This window comes from Enoplosus armatus, chromosome 23, assembly GCF_043641665.1.
Source record: "Enoplosus armatus isolate fEnoArm2 chromosome 23, fEnoArm2.hap1, whole genome shotgun sequence".
Classification (NCBI taxonomy): Eukaryota; Metazoa; Chordata; class Actinopteri; order Centrarchiformes; family Enoplosidae; genus Enoplosus; species Enoplosus armatus.
The window spans coordinates 14,051,481-14,071,485 of NC_092202.1; the positions used below are offsets into that span (position 1 = coordinate 14,051,481).

At 49.2% G+C, this 20,005-nt stretch overlaps 1 protein-coding gene across 1 annotated transcript in view; it reads right to left on the reverse strand.

Moving 5' to 3' along the window:
* Nucleotides 1-8,228: 8,228 nt before the first annotated feature.
* The window catches only part of LOC139305653 (mitogen-activated protein kinase kinase kinase 11), a 29,515-nt gene continuing 17,738 nt past the window's right edge, over nt 8,229-20,005 (reverse strand). Inside the window, exons 3-10 of the mRNA XM_070929571.1 lie at nt 18,843-18,991; nt 17,709-17,884; nt 17,116-17,362; nt 15,145-15,261; nt 12,674-12,845; nt 12,472-12,584; nt 11,663-12,277; nt 8,229-8,949 (exon numbers count right to left, since the gene is read on the reverse strand). Coding sequence (XP_070785672.1) covers nt 8,348-8,949; nt 11,663-12,277; nt 12,472-12,584; nt 12,674-12,845; nt 15,145-15,261; nt 17,116-17,362; nt 17,709-17,884; nt 18,843-18,991 — 2,191 coding nt within the window. The 3' untranslated portion in view covers nt 8,229-8,347. The remainder of the gene's footprint in view (nt 8,950-11,662; nt 12,278-12,471; nt 12,585-12,673; nt 12,846-15,144; nt 15,262-17,115; nt 17,363-17,708; nt 17,885-18,842; nt 18,992-20,005) is intronic.

The window sequence follows — 20,005 nt, forward strand, 5'->3', positions numbered from 1 at the left end:
CTCTAAAGGATTTTAGGCTGAATTCAGTGGGAGTGGGAGTGCATTCATGGGTCTGCAGAAGTGGCCCAAAGTTTGTGTTGTTTAGGAAAACACACACACACACACCACGCTGTCCCCACACTGTCCTCACCCTGTCACAACCTGTCACGTAGCTGTGAAGCACCAGGTCTCTCCGCTGACAAAACATCTTAACTCGTAGTTACAGACATAGAAGAAGAAGAAGAAGGCACTGTTTTAGACTCGACGCTGGAAGGAGCTGCATCCAACTTGGACGGAGGTGGCCACGTCTGCCCCCTAGAGGCGGCTACGGAAAGCCAGACAGGACACACGCAGGTTGGTTTTTCTAGCCATCAAAGAGGTTCAGGTTTAGTGGAAGGAGTTGACGTCCACAAAGTGCATGAAAATGACAATTACCACACATAATTACACCCATACAACCCCCTTCATATTGAGTTGACAGTATTGTTTTGTTTGTCACTAGGGAAATTCGTTTCCAGTGTGTTATGAATAAGGTCGCACACAAAGGCAGGAGTGTTACATTTTATTTGGTCTTATCTCTTTTTGAGCTTTTTCCACAGGTTAAAACCCATTACAACAGTCAAGAGAAGTAACATTTTCACATACTGTATACAGAAAGAGTCCTCTTGACACACACACACAAACAATAATAAACAGTTGATTAGGCCCAGCCCAGTGCGAGATTTCACAAAAAAATGCAACAATAACGAATTTTCAAAGCCTGACGACCGTGTGTGTGTGGGGGGGGGGGGGGGGGGGGAGAGAGAAAAACCTCCGGCGGCTCTCGCGCGAGCAGAGGCGGTTCTGAGAGAGATGTAAAAATGGCTGCCAGGGCAATGCAACAATTGCGTTATCCCATCGCTTAGGTTGTAATAAAACACGAAATAAGACATGGAAATGGATCCGGAACAATTACAATAAAAGCAAATAGATACAAAGACAGAGAGGAAGGCGACCTTGTCTGCTACTTTTACGGTAGTGACAACATCCTCACCTCTATCTAGCAGTTTTATGCACATAAAAATTCAGTATGGGTGCCCCAAAGGGACTTTAGACTGCATTTTGGGTTTGGGATTTTGCTGCTATGTACACAAAGAACCTGATTTCAAGCTCTACCGGGCAAGTCTGTTGAATCTTCCGCCACACACAAATACCGGGGGGGGGGGCTGCAGAGGAACCATTTTGATTCCGATTTTTGGTCGAATCGAAGGACTGGAAAGTCAAGTTAATCTGCCTCATGTGAAGCACCCATACACACATCTTAAGTACTCCAGTGAAAACCTAATAAAATGTTTTGTTCATGGAAAGCAATCAGTCCATCATCCTAATGTAGACTGCGTCCATGGCCATCTAGAAAGAGAAATAGTTTTGATCCAGTGTGTAAAAAGATGGCCATTTATAAATATCCCCCCCCCCCCACCCCACCCCCTTGCTGTATATGAATTTTGTAAATGTCCTTAGCTGGCTGGTAGGAAGCTGTCAGAAGGAAAAAGCCTTTTACAGTACTGTGATGCTGTGAGTGGGAGAGATTTGACCAGTGAGTCATGGGGATTTGTACCATCCAAACCGTTTCAAATTGCCTCTGTGGATCATTTAGAGTTCAGCTATTTAAGCCCGAGCATGAGCACCTGAAAGAGACCACCTACTGTTTAAACACCCTCGAGCCTCAGTCAAATCTTTTACCTCCCCCCCCCCCCCCGAATTATATTTGAGCCTTGGAAGACGTTAATCGGGTTAAGTGTCAGCAGTAGTCTTAGCCCTGATCCAGGACCTTTTTTTTTTCTCCTGACGTAAACCCGGACATTTTAGTCACTTAGGCATTCACAGAATTTGGTAACGCCAATTTGTTGCAACTTTGGACATTTGGAGAACTGTAACTCGCGTTACTTTACACCCGCCTTCTGCACTTGCTGGAGCTAAATAAATGTACGCCACTGAGATCGGAGCAACGGAAGCGAACACTGAAGTGACCAGAAGTCCATTCATAATTTTCCATATTTTAACTTTGGTGAAGTTTGGCATGCAAATTTGCGCCCTAGAGAGAACAAAAAGAACGAATGGCCCGACTTCATCCAAATGAATTGATTAACCTCCAAAAAAAAAAAAAAAAGGCATTCATATAATGCGTTAGTGCGCTTTACACAGACTCTCTGGCCTGACCTGGCCAGCTTTCACACCCTGACACACAGCGTGACGCAGCAGGATAAAAGGGTAAATGCCCAAAATATCATCGATTTCACTCCTTTTATCTGCAAACTATGTTGAGGAGGCAACGATAAATCACTTTGGGTGCCGCAGAGCAGAGCGCGTCTCCCTTCAAGCCGTCACCATCCAATAAAGGCGAAACGTTTCGGAAAGAAACAACAAATCATTTTTGCCGTTTACTCAGCCAATTGGTTTACAGCGCACTCATTCGGCCCTCTAGAAACAGAAATGGTGCTGATTGAATGGCTTCTATTCCAGGAAGATTACAAGGTAATTGCGTGTCAATAGCCAGGCGGAACAATAATCATGGGGCTGTTGAGTGAGTTTGTGAGCCTTGGACTTAATGACCTCATAGATAAAAAATCCATGTTTATTTTCAATACAGAGCGCCAGCCTTCTCCGAGAGCCGTCACTGTGGTCTTGGAAACGAATCGGCCCTCCTTTCATGGCGCCCCCATTCATTCAGTAGGGTTTTTTTTTTTCCCGTTGTTACAGAAAAAGGAGGACAGCAGATGGTGACCTTGGAAGCACCAGACTGAAAAGAATTAGGAATAATACTCACACTTAGGGAGACCGAGCATTAGCTTTACGCACCTGGCGGCGCCTCTGGCACACGCGGCTTTTGTCCGCATCCCTATTGGGGGGGGGGGGGGTTGCAATTCCTGTGCAGTCAACGAAAGGTCATATTTGATCATTTGGTCGCGGCCCGTTAATGCCAAACAAAGGCCTGGGCAGGTGTTTCAGGAAGAGCAATAATGTGTCTTGGGCGCCGGGACAGCTGAAATGAGGCCGATATTTAATTGGACACAAAGCAAGCAAAGGTTGCGGAGGTAAATGGGGTGAGTTTTCTACCCCCTTCTCCCACGAAGGAGAGAAACCCTGAACGCGGTCCCCCTTCCTGACCCGACTTGCTGACTTCCTTTACGTCAAACACCACAAACAGTGTGCCCTGTTACTCTCTGCTAAGAGATTCAGCCGTCCTCAGCGCGAGACCCTCTTGTTGTTGGCTTGAGACAACACGTTAATAGCACTCGCACTCGCGGCAGTCGGAGAAAAGCCTCCGCCATCACCACTTTGCCACCGTGTTGCCACCGAGACAATCGCACTGCACGCTGCTTCACGCCTGCTTCCCCTGTGAATCGAATCACACCCAAGTATCTATTTTTTGATTTTACTTTTTGTACATACTCTCATTTCTAAATTTAGAGAAGAGTAAAATTAATTAAGTTTGATTTGATTTGATCAACAGATTGGTATTAAAGGAAAAGTATTTCTGTTTAAACTACTGTCAATTAATAATATTGTCCGTTTTTTGGGGGCTCCATACACCAACACAACAACGACAACTGGTAGCAGGCGTGGCGGGAAATAATTGGCATCATTATTTCAAATGTTACTATGGATTATTGAATAACCCCCCCCCCCCCCCCACCAAGTGGTATTTGTCCCATACAAATCCATATGACTTTAAATGACTACCGCTACAGTTGAATCAATGGCTTAATCGGTAAATCAGATCATTATGGTGTATGCATGGAAACGTAGCCACTGTTCACAAAGCTTTAACGGTGAGGGTGACCCCGACGGACGGTCGCTATAGGCAACACTCCACCCCGTTACCCCTTCATAAAAGCCAGCTACCACAAGCTTGCAACATGTCCTTCTTTTTTTTCTTCTGGATAATGGCTCTGATTTTTTTCACCTCTGAAATTCTAAAACACATCCAACGCTCACGAGGAGCCACTCGGCGTGATGAGGGTCAGGGCCTTGGGTTCCTCCATTGTGCCGTCTCATTAGCTTTTATTCATGTAATGTATTGACCATTTGCCATTCGCTGATTGGGGGCAACGGTCTGAGCTTGAGCTTTGAATATGGAGCCCGCTCCCCGACCGCCGTGGGGCTGAGAGTGGCTCACCGGTGGCCAGACGTCCGTCTCTCCCGCGGAGTATTCCCTTCCATTCTCCCTGTCAGTTCGTGTTCGGGACGCTGATTTGCGATGACGGATGGGGCGACAACCTGGAAGAGCAGAGCGTCGCAAACAACTCATCAGGACTTTCTTATTGGCGCGCTGGCTGTCAACTCCTGGCAGCTACGGCTCCTAAATCTGACAGCCTAAGCCACAAATCGGACGTCCCTGCTCACAAAAGATTTCCTAAAAAGTGTCCCGTTTATTCCCTCAGCTACCACAAAAAATCTGCCCGATTCCCATTATGCCTTGAGAGCCGAGGTAGGAGTAAAAAAAAATATATGTATGTATTCCGACGTATTTCTTCTGCAGGAAGGTTTCTTCCAGGGCTGCGGGCAATAACTTCATATACATCATATGTGACTCCTGTTATTACAAGTGATGTTTCATGAAGTCACTCAATCAAACTCAGTGTGCGCAGCTTTGATGGAGAACGGCAGGCAACACTTTTCAACATCAGGTCTGAGGGAAAATTAAAGTCGGCGCACCGAGTGAACAAACAGGCGAGACATGAGTGGCAGGTGGAAGTGGATACTTGACACACACAGAGAATTTGTGACAGAAATAATCTGCCAGACGTTTCAATCATCTCAATTTCCTTCATGTTCATGTAGCCCCCCCCCGCTCCCCCCCCCCCAAAGCACTGCTGACAATAACAGCCATCCGAGCCTAATGACTATCAGAGGATAGCTCCTGTGGCTTTGTGTGTTGACACGAAGCGACGAGGCAATAACTCATCACTTGTCACGTCTGTGGCGAGGACGGGGGAAGGGAGGGGCGGGGGGGGGGGGGGGGGGGGGGGGCGAGGGAAGGTAGGGAACACGGGAGAAACTCTATATCAAACCTGCTACTTTTGGACGCCGTGGAGGAGGAGGTAAGAGTGCTCGTGCCCGAGTAACCTGAGGTCAGTCAACATTAAACAGCTGTTTGGGTGTCGAATGGAACGTACGGAGCTACATGATGCGCCCTTCTGCCTACAACCAAGTTCGTTTTGAAGCACGCCGAGATCTTTACGAGCACTCTGTCTCTTTCATACCGTTGGGTGTCCAGCAGATGATGAACTGACACATTAACGCGCAGTAGAAATATACAATAAGGCTCCCGTTTCAATTTCAAACAAATTCAATTGCCCCTTGCAAAGTGAGCACTCCTCTGTAAATGGACTGTTCTAGAACAAATGTAATTACTTTTTTTTTTTTTTTTTTCCCTACCGGAGAGAAACCCGGCCGTTACTGACTTGACAGCTCTGTAGTGTCAGGACAAAAAAGTGCCCTCAAGAAAACTTTCCAGAGAAGGAGGAAGCAAAGGAGTAGGAGTGAGAAGAAAAAGAAACAACGAAAAATCTCCCACATCACCTGAGGGGGGAGGGGGGTGGGGTGGGGTGGGGTGGGGGGTGAGCCCCGGCTGTGAAGATTTCATCCGGTCAGCAGCTGAACAGCTGGTGGCAACGGAGAGAGAATAGGAAGGAAAGGCAGCTCATCCTGTCTTTGAAACTTCATGCGTTAAAAAAAAAAAAGGGGGGGGGGGGGGGTCACGGCTTAAAATCGAGACGTGAGCCGATGGAGGAGGCGGCGGCGGCGGCGGCGGCTCGATGCACACCTTGCACGGAGGACGCGGGGCATTTTCAGGGGGGGAACGCCAGGGGGCAAATTAATTAACCAAATAATTTGAATGCTTTGGTTAATGCTTCCCTGCTCTTATCGGGAGGCTAATTATCGCTATCAGCCTCCTTTCTGTTCGTCAGCGGGGATTATTAGGGCTAATCACAAAGCTTTTCCCCTTCGGAGACGGGGTCTTCACTCTTCGTCAGAACAAAGCCGCTGTTGTCTCCCAATGACACGGCGTCAGCGATGAACCCAACCGGCATTTGTACCTCGCCAAAGCTCCGGCAAACGCGCGGGCAACGGGGATGAGTTTGCGCCGTGTGTTGAGTGGGTCTCTTTCAGTTGCTTACATGCTTGACCTCCACCAAGTTAAGGAACTACGTGCTCGAGAACCCTCGGATACTTTCACATCCCTCCGACGGATTTCTCCCCCGTGATACCGTTCAATGCTGGTTCTCCTGTGTCTGCTCTGGAAGTATCGCAGCGTGACGCCACAGCCAATCCACAGGACCCTACCAGATCTCTGTGGCGGCGGGTTACAACGGTTTAGGATGGATTTTTTTTTTTTGACAAAGCGGTGAGGGACTGGAGTTCAGGAGCCCTGCTACTCTGGTCTCGCAAAAGCCAGCCCACAAGCCTCACGGTGTCAAGTCCGAGACACAGACGCTGAGATTTGACCGAGCCCGACTGGATGTTTTGATGCGCGTCGCCCATCGGCAACTCTTAGGCGGTTAGCGTAGCTTAGCGTAAAGACTGGAAACTATCCAAATCCAAAGGTAAACAAATCCAAACTACCAGCACCACTAAAGCTAAAAAAAAAATAGCTTGTTTAATCCGTACAAAAGTTTAAAACGCTAGAAAGTTTTGGTCTTCCAGGGGTCATGTTTTCTCAACGCTGTTTCTCAGCTGGGAGCAGTGACTTCCTGGAGTCTCCTCCGGAAGGCAAGGGAACTTGCTGGAAGGTGGATTTACCGTCTTTACGCTAAACTAAGTTAACCAGCTGCCGGCTCCAGCTTCATACGGACCGATATCAATAAGACTGGCGTCGACCTTTTCATCTCACTCTCGACCAGAAAGCAAATAAGTGTATTCCTGTAAAATGTGTAACATACTTTGTACTTAAGTTGGTGGACCATTTCAGGAGAACAACCACAAAGGTTTCCCTAGTTCGAGAACTGGAAGAGGGAAGTGATGACAGCTGGGCGGCGCGTTCGCCCAATCAGGTCGAGGAGAGAAGCGCCAATCATGTGGAAACTGTAGGCTGGCTTTGCGAGGCTAGTACTACTCCGGCGGACTGTACAAATAAAGTATTCAACGAAGCTTCCATACCAACGAATAGACGAGCATCAGAATGGGTGCTGATAAGACAGTCTGGTATGATGATATAAAAGCTTTCAACTTTCTCTGTGCTGTGCAGAGTGGCAAACCCTACCTGTCTGGCACTCCATCGAGGTAAAAACAAAACAAAAAAAACCCGATTTATTTGCAAACACTCTTTGTCCCAGCCCGTACACTGTCACAGCGGCATTCTTTGGCATACATGCAGAGGGCTCCCCTTCCGTTTCCTGTGCCGTGTCGCCTGCCAGACCAACGGATCCGTCCAGTCCCCGTGGTATTTCCCGGGGGAATGCGACTGGAATTTTATCTGCTTCCAAGTGGAATGCCTGTGTCACGTCTTTGTCTTGGATTTCATGAGCGGCCTGGGATATCAACTCTTGAGTGCTTTCTCCCATAATGCAACAGGCAGACACTGTTTTTAAAAAAAAAAAAAAAAAAAAAAAAAGACACACACACAAACAAAAAAAAAAAAAAACACAAGAGCAAGCTTTCCTTGAACAATGAGTCTAGACATGTATGCACGCGTGCGCACGCAGATGACATTTTCTTCCACAGAAATGCTAAGCTGGTTTCCAAATTTAAGCCAAATTCATAGCATTTTCCCTACGCACCAGATTAGCCATTCAAGGAACCTCGAAAAGATATATTAAAAACACTTCACGAAATAAGGCACTCCAATTTTCAATTGTCCTGAATGCTTTCAGTCTGCAGAGAGGTAGAGGCAGATGAAGCTGTGCAAGTCGCCTTATCCACCTCTGCATTGTCACAATGCTTCAAAGGTAGGGAGAGGGGGGAGGGGGGGGGGATGAAAGCAGGTGATATGAGCAGTCTGATAGAATCTGAAGATGGAACCAGTGATCTGTGTTCTGCTCCTTCAAAGTGATAGAGAAACAAGAGATAGAGAGGGAGAATGAAATGGGCACCGACCACTGGTTCAAAGGCAGCTATCCCACAATCACAATGTACCACCTTTCACAGGTTTTCTGGTCTCCAAAGCAGCAGGCTGGCCTATAAGCAGGACCTGCAGTGATTGAGGATCCCATGGGAGAAACCTACCTCAGTGGGTTGAGTGATGGGTGTGCGGTTTTTTTTTTTTTTTTTTTTTTCTTAAAAGATTCCAAATCCTCATTAAGATGTAGGACAAAGTAGTGGAGAGGGTCCTGGACTGTGTTCCTGCGATTAAAAAAAACAACAACAACACAGCCTTGCCATGGGTTTAGAACCTGTCATCTCTGAGTTGCGTCGGGGATTTGAAGGGCTTGAGCCCCAGTGTCCTGCGGGGGTGAGCTCTCTCTTTGGTGCCATCCAGGGGCTTGCTGCAGGCCGCCCAGCCCAGGTCGATGAGGGGCGAGTCAGCGGGGTTGAGGGCCGCTATACGGAACGAGGGCAGTGTGGGCGAGCCGTTAGTGGAGCACGGGGCAGAGCGGGAGGTGGGGAAGGGAGCCAAGAAAGGGTCAAAGGGCGAAGCCGTGTCCGAGCCGCACGAGGGGTCAGCCTTGAGGGCGAACGGGTCGCAGTCAGGCGAGGGGAAGGGGTCACAGTTGGTGAAGGGATTGGTAGGGGAGGGCTGGTAGCCCAGAAGGTTGCTGTCCGAGCGGTTTGGGCTGCGGCCACCACCCGAGTTCCCGCCGCCGGCCGAGATGAAGCTCCACGGGTCGATGCGTGGGCGGATGGGAGACGGGCGGGGCCGGGGGATGACACTGACCTCCAGGCGGCGGGTTTTGGGGCTGCAGAGGGCGGGGTTGGGGTGGAGAGAACAGGGCGCAGAGGGCTTGTCATCAGAGTCCTGTGTGTCCTGGCACAAGGGAAGGTCCAAAACTGAAAAGAAGGAAAAAATATTAAAGGGGCAGACATTTAGTCCATTGTATGAGTCAACGCTGGGTCCTACCTTTCCCATAATGCAACTCAACGGCATCTTTTACTAGACCGTCCCTGCCTGTCCATGCCCGCAGTTTGACACCCGATGACATTACTATGACAAAATCAGGGTTGTTTTTCTTTTCATTCAACTGTTTAGCACTCCACATGCCAAGTAAACAAACCTTTATGTGTAAAAAAGAAAAACTGTACTTTCAGTGCTCGAGCCCATGAGGTCGCCCCCCCCACCAGCTGTACACCGGACGCACAAAGATAAGACTCGCAAAACAAAAGGCTTTATCTCGACAAGTTCCGCGATTTCGTCGGGGTTTAAGACATCGGACGCCACGAGATACTGCTTCACGTGGGACACCTCCAACCTTTCCCGCTTGACGACGGCTTTAGTTGTTAATCTGCAAATGACTCTCAAACCGCTGCAGTGTCGCCCTCCTCTCCGATCTGAAATTTGCTTTCTAACGTAACAATCGAACGCGTAAACCTGTATTGCTGAAATCGATCCAAACAGGAACATGAAAAGTCAAACTTGAGAATTATTCGCTTTCTGATGAAGGTGCTACAATTGTCGTTGCAAAGAGAAATGGGACAAAAAAAAAAAACAGCAGCACAGAGCGTTGACGCAATTAGTCTAAATTAAGTGTAGCACGGCGCTGGGCAGCTAGTTGACAGAGCCGCAACTGCAGCAAACGGCAAGTGTAAATTAGCCCCGACAAGAACACTAAACTCAGAATAAATCAGCTTGAATGAACATTTGCTGTCTCCAAATGTGATGCGTCTGCCAAATGGCATTATTTTACATCAACGGCAGCGCTCCGAGACTGCTGAGCTACTCGGCTGACGAGAAGGAGCAATCGGGAGTCACATGAGAGCAGACCCCCCCCCCCCCCCCCCAAAAAAAAAATGAAGGAATCCTCAGCATTTATCTCTCCCTTTCAAGCACGCATTCACCGCCAGCAACCTTGTGGCAGTCTGTCTATGCATCTGAACCCGCGTCATTACAGTCAATAAACATAATAAGATGCTTAACTGAAACACTGGCGGTTTAATTATGCGTGGCTTCTTGCCCCCGTGCGCTTCCGTGTAATGAGCGCGTGCAGCGTGTGAGATTACGGCTGTTAGCGGAGGAACAGGCTCGGTACCTGGGGGCAAGCTGTAAGAACCTCTCTGTGGAGAATCCGAGGCTTTATGAGTCAAACGGACCAGATATAGAGTGTGAAATGTTACCGTAGGGCGCTCTCAAAGCCCCCATGAAGCCCACTCGCAACCAACGCCGCCGCCATCGCGGCTCTGAACTGTGTCAGTGCTTCTAAGAAACGCAAATTAGTCTTTGGGGGAAAAACATGTGAATGAACTGTAAATGAACGTGCCGCTGATACGCAGATAATCTCTGTTGGCGTGACGCAAAAGTATAAATATAATAACGCGCTGAAACCTGCCAGTTCACACCGATGCGACCAGATGAGGCGGTGTATCGCTTCCGCAGCCACGGTGAGGATAGTGATAGTGAGTTGCCGCCACTGGCGACTTGACACCCGGCAACATTCTAAAACGGTTTCATCTCGACCCGAGCGTTTGGTCTCGCTCTTTCTGCCTTGACGCCAGCTAGCTTTGAAAACTCAAAGTCATATTCCGTGACTATTCCTTGGTGAACTATGGTGAAACTATTTAGAGCGAACACCAGCCGTTAAAGGATGGGTGGCCAATCCATCGGAGCACCTTTAGAAACGAATGCTAATCCCTCTCGAACGTGACCTTTTATCACGTGTGCTGTGTGCATATACAGGCGTACATCTGACATGCCTCCATACAGAGATTTGGAGTGTAAATACGCCCAAGACACACTGCTGAGCGCCAGCCAAACTATCGGAGGAGGTGGGCGGAAAAGACACCGCGGTGGCGCTGAAGTCAAGAATAGATTACTGCCAATTTTGAGTCCGGCGCTTTCTGTCTGCGTGACCTCAGCTGTGCCACCGGATGGTTTGCGTTCATCTTCAACTTAGCAATAAACGAAAACTCCTGAGAGTCCTGTTACCTGAGATATGCAAATAGCTGAAGACGAGCTTTGATGTAAATGAAAAGGCGAGTGCAGCATTGACGCCTCCCTTGTGCCAGAAAGATCTCGCTTAAAAAATGTTTTTTAAAAAAAAAGGCACAATAATAATTCTGCATGACTTGTGAAGGAACATCGTCATGCTGAGGAGGTACATTGTTCAAGGTAAACGTTAGATCCAATTTCAGTGTGGGGCCTCCTAAAAGAGGCTTAGAGCTCTTGATGAAATGCAGACGAATTAAAACCCAAATCATGGATCCAATCTGGAGAGGGGGCCGTCATTTAAAAGGGGCACTCCACCGATTCAGGATTGCACTTTCAGAAAGTTGGTAGACGTGCAAAAGACAAGAAGAAAGAATGGTCAAAGCAGCAGAGGCCGACTGATATATCCTGACTTTTAGCCCCTAGTATAAGCCACACTACCAAAACACTGAACTTCCTGTTCACCTATACTTCCCATAATGACCCTAACAGTCTGGTAAAAACACACACACACACACACACACACACACACACACACACACACACATACCCAGTTTGTAACTCCCAGTGACTACTTAACTGACTTGGACTTGAAGTGCCCCCCTTTTACAGAGTCAAACTGACCTAGCTGAGAGGCATGCAGGCCTTGGCTGGACCTCCTCCTCCTGTCAGCTCGGTGCTCCCAGGCCTCGCAGCCCGGCTCCTTGTTAGTCGAATGGGAACTCGGGGTCCATTCCCCTGGACTGGCCCAGCTGTGCTGCACGGGGCTGGGACTCCGCGGACTGTGCGGCGTCTGCGCCGTCCGGTGGCCACTCCTCTCTCGGGGGTTCGGCGGAGGCGGCGTCAGGGGCAAGGGCTTCAGTTCTTGGTACTGCAGAGCTAAATCCAAGAGCGGTCTGGGGAGCTGCTCAGAGGTGGAGAAGGTGATGAGATCGTCCACAACTGGGGGGTCTGAAATTAGGGGCTTAGGGGAGGAGATCTCCGGTTCGGAGGGGGTGCGGTCTAGGGAACGGGGGTTAGTTCGAGGGGGCACCCTTGGGGGTATATCCAGGCAGCGACCTAGTCCTATGGAGGCCAGGAGGGAGCCGCCACCCAGCAGGGCCCGGTGGGTGCTCTTAACGAGGCCACCAAGGGATCCCCTCTCAGGCCTGGGGGAGCCAGCTGGAGAGGAACCCCCTTCCTCGCTGCCCGAGTCTCGCTGAGGTAGGGGAAGCCGCAGGCTGTCCTTCACTGAGGAGCCTACAGAGAGAGAGAGAACAATGTGGGTTCTTTTAAGTTTGAAGATTTAAAAAGACGAAGGAGGAGAAAGAGACATTTATTATTAATCTAGCTTTTATTTATAATTCACACTCATGCCAGTGTGAATTGTAACAGTGACTAATGGAAGACACGCAGCTATGGCAGTTAGGCTGGTGATGGAGGGTGTCGCATACCGTTCTGAGCAGGGGGAGGGGTGTGCATGGAGGGTCTGTACTCCTCAAAGTCATCCTTGGATTCTCCATTCTCATTGCTGTCCGACTCCAGGAGCTTGGCCCTCATCGACAGACTGAAAGAAATCCAAAAACATTCAAGCAGGGTGGTGGATTGAATTTGAGTTGAGTGTCATTAAATCTTAAAAAGCGCCGTCCCGCGTACCTGCTTTCCTGGGGGCTGAGGCGCAGGACTTTAGGGCTTTTGGGACTTTTCGGGCTCTGGGGCCTCCAGTGGGGGCCAAACCTCAGGTCTCCGTTGGCTTGTTTAAGAGAGGGGGTCTCTAGGGGCCACACGGGGCTCAGACCAAACGTCCGGCTGTTGTCGCTGGGACTGACTGCGGAGAAAACGGGGAGGAAAAAGTGAGAAAAAAAAAACAACAGGGTGAAGTTAATGTCAGCCTTAGCTGCATGCTGCAAGGCAGGTTTCACCGATGAAATCCACGCAGCTCTGCCATCATCTCCAACACAACGACCTTTAACCGACTCCTGCAACGGCTAGAATTCACGAGACCTCCTCTACCCACATTTCTGCCCAGCCGAAGACCCCATTAACTCCCCAAAACTGTTTCAAGACGACGTCGCCACGAGGGTACAGCCGAGGCGGCAACCTCCAAATGGTTCGCAGGAAAAACAAAGCGCAGAGAAGAAGGTTGGTAAAAAAAAGTTGGGATTTTTCACCTGCCACTCGAGCGCTTTACCCCGGCTCTGGCGCCACACCTCAACCGAGCTCCTCTCCCCACCAGCCGGCTTGTGCTGCCAACAACACAAAGCGTGTGAACATCGTGCGAAGGCAGCCACGTACACGCTGGGCTTCCTGCCACAACACCTCCCGACACACAGACTCCATCACGCCCTTCTCCCGTGACGGGGGGAGTCACGCGCTGCACAGATGCACCCGTTTGTGAGATTAGGCTTGAAAAATACATTTCGCTCGACTTGATTGGACTTCTCAACGTGGTCGCCCGACATGCTGGTCAACAGGGAGAGACAAAAGTGGTCTGGGCACCACTGTAATAATTTTCTTTGGCCTCTGCTAGACCGAAGGCCCGGCCGACGCACTTTGCCTCCCATCGGCCATTCACCAAGATTTGCTCCAGTCCCTCGAGCACATGTTGAGATATTTCACTGGAGGATCGGAGATTTTTCAACCTGACGGCGGAGCCTCTGGGGGGGGCGACGGTGGCCACCTGCATCAAATTGAACCCCAAATCCGGTCCGGACCGCCGTGGCGGGTCAGCTGGCCCGACCAACACGCTACGCCGCTGGCATGGCTGTAAAGGATGGTATTTACGCCACCATGTAAACATACATACATGTAGAGACTTCTATACCTCAGGTGCCGGAAGTGGAACAGGACAATAGCACAGGAACCATGACTAATCCTGCCCCCCCCCCAGCCACCCCCGAATCCTGAAACAGTCTCATTGTGCCCTGTATGAAATGAACAAACATCTTGGAGCCCTGTGGACTCGTGCAAATTCATCCGGCAGTTCTCTAGACAAATAAGTTCAGGCAGCCCCCCCCCCCCCCCCCCCCCCCCCCCCCCCCCCCCCACCCCCCCCCCCCCCCCCCCCCCCCCCCCCCCCCCCCCCCCCACGCATAAATCACCAGTCAGCCAGTGAGAGGGCAAGCATAAATATCCACTAAACACACTTTTAATGACAGGCACACTCGTGGCTTAGTGACTGCCATTAAGGAAAGCTATTAGAAAGTAAAAAAAAAAAAAAAAAGAAATGCCAGCCCTCTATTTGATGAGTAAATGTTTGGGATTTACTAACCACTTTTACAGATAAATGTTTCACCGCAACTTTGGCGCTCTCATGTCTCAAGCCCGCGGTGGTAATTGTTTAGAGGAATCCCTTTCCATTGCCTCTCGGCCACACCACAAATTTTCCTTTTGGGTTTTGTTAAGACGCCCCGTGACCCACTGGCTACACTTTCCCTCCAAAGGGAAACGATCACGGGGCGTTTGTCTTGAGAGGCCTGGCAAGCAGAGGAGCATTGTAAATCTCCGCCGCCGCCGCCGCCGCCGCCGCTGCAGCAACCCGCCTCAACCCCCTTCGTCTAGAGCAATGAATTCCTCCCTGCTTATTTTTAATTCGGCCAAAACCACACTGTAGCCACTACATGCATGTATACCAGTGGCGCCTCTTTCTGCCTGGAATGTACGGCTCAACGGCTCCCCCCGCTGCAGCAATGAGCAAACAGCAGGCAGGGGGAGGGGGGGGGCAGAGCAGGGCTGCAGTGGGGAAAAAAAAATAAAAAAGCTGCTGAGAAGTGCTGAGCCGCTGAGAGGAAGTCAGATAATATTTGGACTGGAACAGACTGTTGAAAAGGGAAAAGGGTGTGTGTGAGAGAGAAAGCAGTAAGGCAGGGAGGGGGAGAGAGAGGGAGAGAGGGGGGAGGCCCACAGGGAAACAGGGGAAGACAAAAAAGACGAGTGGGTGGTTGGGAGCACATGAAAGAGAGAGAATTTGGAAACTGAGAGAAGCAATGTTGCAACATAGTCTGTGTGTGCATGCAAGAAGGGATCGTGCAGTCTTTGGTTTTTCCAAATGTCTTCCGGGAGCACACGCACAAGTGCACCTGTGTGTGTGTGTGTGTGTGTGTGTGGGTGGGGGTGACTGCACTCACGTTGGATCGCACGGAAACGTAGGCCGAAGGAGGGTGAGGAGCCCGAACCCAAATCAGGAGAGTTCCGCCTCTTCTCCAGGCCCGGGGATGCCTGCACCGTGATCTTGTGGATGAAATCTGCGACAAACACACACACACACACGCGCGCACACACACACACACACACACACACACACACACACGCGTTAGACAGACGTAAGGACCACCTGGATGACACCAAACAGAACACGCGTACAAGTTTGAAGTTTCTTCACTTAGAACGTGGCCGTGAGTTACTCTTTTTTTTTTTTTTTTAATAAATAATTCCCCTAAAATTGACAAATGATTCCCTCAAATTAAGTCATGTACTTTTTTTCACTTCTCTCAGTTCAGTAATGTTTTAGTCTGTTTTACTTAATGTTTTCTTTGGAATTATGATTACAACATGTATGATGAAGTGTCGGGTGGCGAAATCTTGTGGAAAATCTTTCCTCATTACTCATTTAAAAAAAATAAAAGCCGTATATGTTGACACATTTCCTATACAATAATACGACCTATTTGTTCCTCTGTATATTTAGCCACTATACAAGCGTGACACAGCCAAATATGTGATGCAACCACAAAGCCTCTATTAGTCAAGAATACATTTTTACATTCTATTTTTTTTTTTTTAATCTCTGAATTTTTAGACTTCGGATTTATTTATTTCTTTAATTCTCATTTTTCCCGACAAATAAAACCTTTAAATCCTCAATCCTGAATAAGACTAACAGCCTAAGCATGCTCTTATTCATATGTACTTTTAGAGAATACAGGGCAAAGCATGACATATAAGCTACTCAAAGAGGAAGGGGAGAGAAGAAAGGGAGTCAAGGAAGATATGGTGGGGGGAAGGGGGGGGGGGGGGGGGGGGGGGGAGAGAAAACAGGTGAGGGAGGGATGCCTAAAAAGAAAAAAAAGGGTGAGTGAGAGAGAGAGAGACAGACAAAGAGAGAGAGAGAGAGAGAGACAGAGACAGAGACGTAGAGTGAGAGAGAGAGACAGAGACGTAGAGTGAGAGAGAGAGAGAGAGAGAGAGAGACACAGACAGGGAGAGAGAGAGGGAGAGCGAGAGAGGCCAGCCAGCAGTGTATCCATGGACAGGAAGTGTCGAGGCGTGGTTGGCTCGCTCTCCCCTCTCATCAACCCCCCCCCACCACCACCACCACCACCACCACCACCACATCACCGCCCTGCTGCTGCTGGGAAAGGCCTAACCACAACACACACACACACACACACACACACACACACAGTGCATTTACGCATGCTTGCTCAGCCCAAAATACACTCACACGCATTGAAACACACTGGATGTGAACTGCAGCAGACTGTGTGACTGTGTGACAGCGGAGGACACACGAGGAGCAGCACCCAGTTGAGCACTGGAGGACAAACAGGAGCAGGAATGCATGTGAGCGTGTCCCTTACAGACCTGTGGTCCACCGTTCACAGCATCGCCACGCTCTGGATGTTGTCGCAGGGGGGCTTTTTCAGGACACAATTGTGAGGGAATATGTTTTTTGGTTTTTTGGACACGTAAACAATTTCAAAGTTATTGTGTGACAGCAAGAACGCCTATCTGCAGTCTCCTTCTCTAAATATCAGCCTTTACAGCTGCACGAGTCCAGCCCTGACAGCAACCCCCAGCGAAGCCCAGCTACAAAATTACAACAGTCGCGCCACAAAACTCTCCCCCTCGCTTTCTCGCCTTCGCTCTCTTGTATTATTATTTTATTTTTTTTTTTTTACTGTTGTTGTTGTTGTTGTTTTTCTTGCTTCTTGAGACTGAGCCAGTAATGGCCCTTGAAATGGGATTTCTCCTCAAGACTGTTGGCAGACACAATCCAGTTAATAGCTGATTTGTGACAGAACTCAGAAACAGTTCAAACACACACACACACACACACACACACACACACACACGCACACACACACACACACACACACCTTGAGGCATGCTGATCTTCTCGCCGTTCTTGCTCTTGAGCTTGTGCTTCTTGAAGGTGCCCTTCCTCTTCTTGACGTTGGGCTTCTCCTGGTTCTGGTTCAGGTGGAGGATGAGGAGGCTGAGCTCGCGCTCGAACACGTCCTGCTCCCACTGGGCGAGCTGCTGCTCGCGCTGCCGCAGGAACTCCTCGTGGGACTTCTGCTCCAGAGCCGCTCGCTTCAGCTCCTCCTCACGGCACCGCAGCTCCTGGCAAGGGGGGGGGGGGGGGGGGGGTGTTTAATATCAGCGGGTCCCGATCTTGGACTCAGCTGTTTTTGCGAATAACTTCTGTATCTATAATTTCACGGTGTAACATGAGAGCGTAACATAAACAGCTGGTATTTAAATGTTTTAACGATATCTTATCGAGCTATACGTTTGAAATGACTTCACAGCTTAGTATTAGTACGTTTATTCTCTTCCTTTGAGGCAAAAATAGTTTTCTTGACTATATGCATGTCCGGGAATACACGAAATTCCACAATTTCAACAACAATTGGGAGCCCCCGGACAGACGGACGGACGGGTGGGCCGCGCGCCGGCTGCGTCGTACCTTCTCTTTAGCCCGGAGCTCGTCGAACATGTCCTGGATCTCCAGTTTCCAGTCCTCCTGCAGGGAGTGGAATGAGTCCTGCGGCATCTCCTCCTTCACCTGCCGCTCCAGGGCCGTCAGCTGGGCCAGGATGGAGCTGAAATTGGGTCTGCGGTGGGGGTCCTGGTCCCAGCACTCTGTCACACACACACACACACACACACACAGAGTCAGACACCAGGGCCCGCGCTGCAGCACTTGAACTTAGACACTTAAAGAGTTATTACGACTACAGCTGCACTCTATTGAGCATGAATGCATGGTTCATGTTTGCAAAAAAAAAAAAATCAAAATCAAAAGGTCATCTGACAATTCACTTGTTTCCACGACAGTTTCTCTCCTTTGGAGCATTTTCTTGTAACAAAAGAACTCACCCTAATCCTCACACATACTGATCTGCACTGAAAAAAGAAAAAAAAAAAAAAACTTTTATTTTATCACCCCATTGAAAGGCGTCCATTAGATTTTTTTTTTTAAGACTTCAAATCAGGTCAAAAGACTTACTAAGATGGGACGGTCCTGCACTCTTAACACTTTTACATTCTGTTTACACCCTGCTGCAGGCACTTTTTGTGAGCACAATCTAGAGTCAAGCGGATCACTTATTCAGAGTGTTATGCTTAATTAACTCGCTGTGGGGGGCGGGGGGGGTTTGCATAATTTGCCGGGACACTTTGGGCACTACAAGCAGATCAAAAACCAATCTGATAATTAATTAATCATCCGAGGTGGCTATCGGTGGTTCTGTGCACTGATCTCTCTCTCTCTCTCTTTTTTTTTTAAAAATACAACCGTAAAAGACAAGCTGACATCAAGGGAATGTAAACGATGTCATTTTTGCCACGCCGAGTAGCACCCCGGTGACATATCCTTCTGAGCTTGAAGCTGAACAAAGGAAGAACACATTGCACAAGGCGGCCCCAGCACAGCAACAGTTCCTCTCCACGGCCACGATATCAGGATTTGTTTTGTTTTTTTTTCAATTTCAACCCAGCTTTGGGGAAATGGAGCGAGAGCGTGTCAGAGACACCAACGTGATCTCACGCGAGGGTACTGAAAGTCACTGCCTAAACAGCGCTAGCGAGTGCGTCCCACCTGCCATGAGCTGAGCGAAGGGTTCGGGGCACGTGGAAGGGATGGGCAGAGTCAGCTTGTTGACGGCGACTCCGTAGGCGACGGCGAGTCCATCAATCCCTTTGTAGGGTGCCTCTCCTGTGAGCAGCTCCCACAGCAGAACACCATAGCTGGAGGGGGGGGGGGGGGGGGAAACAAAACACAGACAACAAGGCATGACACAGCACACTCAGACCGACGTTAGACGCGGGATAAATCCTGCCATGCGAGAATGTGCCGCTTCATAGGAAAAGTCTTCCAGCAAATGGTACCAGTGACGGCTTTTGCTGTGAAGCAGGTCAGTAAATCCTGAATTAGACAAAAGGACGCCAGGATTATTTTAAATTATTGCACCTTTCACATGATTTTTTTTGTCGGCTTGTAGAAGTGTGAGACGATCCCCGAGGCCACCAGCGCAGTCCGTGTGTCGCTTTCAAACCATTCCACCCGTCACTGATCGCCAATCGGATCGACAGGTGCCGCTTTCGATACTACCACTAAGGGGGTGCCGGTCAAATTCTACACGTAGCGGCTTTAAAGCTGCATTCATTGATATTTTTTGCCACTTGGAAGCAGCAGAATACACCCAACAGTGTTGCATCGTCCCATAACAAAGTGTTTTACACATCCAGCAGACAAAACAGCACTAGTAGTCGTTCTCCTTTTAGCTCTGCTTTGGCGTCCACCAACTCCCGAGGGAAATACCCGGCTCTTTAGCTGCCAAATCCAATATCCCATTAGCAGCATAGACGCCGATAAGATGCCGTAAAATGTGTTTCATTCCAAAATGAGAGACGGCCATTGTACGCGACGGCGCTTTCAAAAGGATTAATTTGCTCATTTGGCTCTTTGGAGTTCACATATTTCACGATAAGTTCCCGTCGGCCATTTATTCCGCAGCACATCACACCTCGCACGTCCGCTTGTCATAGCGCTGACAGCAGGGAACTGAGAGAGATTTGTCCAGTAGGAATATTTTTGCTTGACGAAACATGTGCTTGCAAAGCAATGTGAACTCATGCGTGCAGAAACGTGCGCAAACACAAATACACCACACACACACACACACACACACACACACACACACACACACACACACACACACACACAGAGGACTTCTGAGCCCACACAATGGGAGCAGCCCT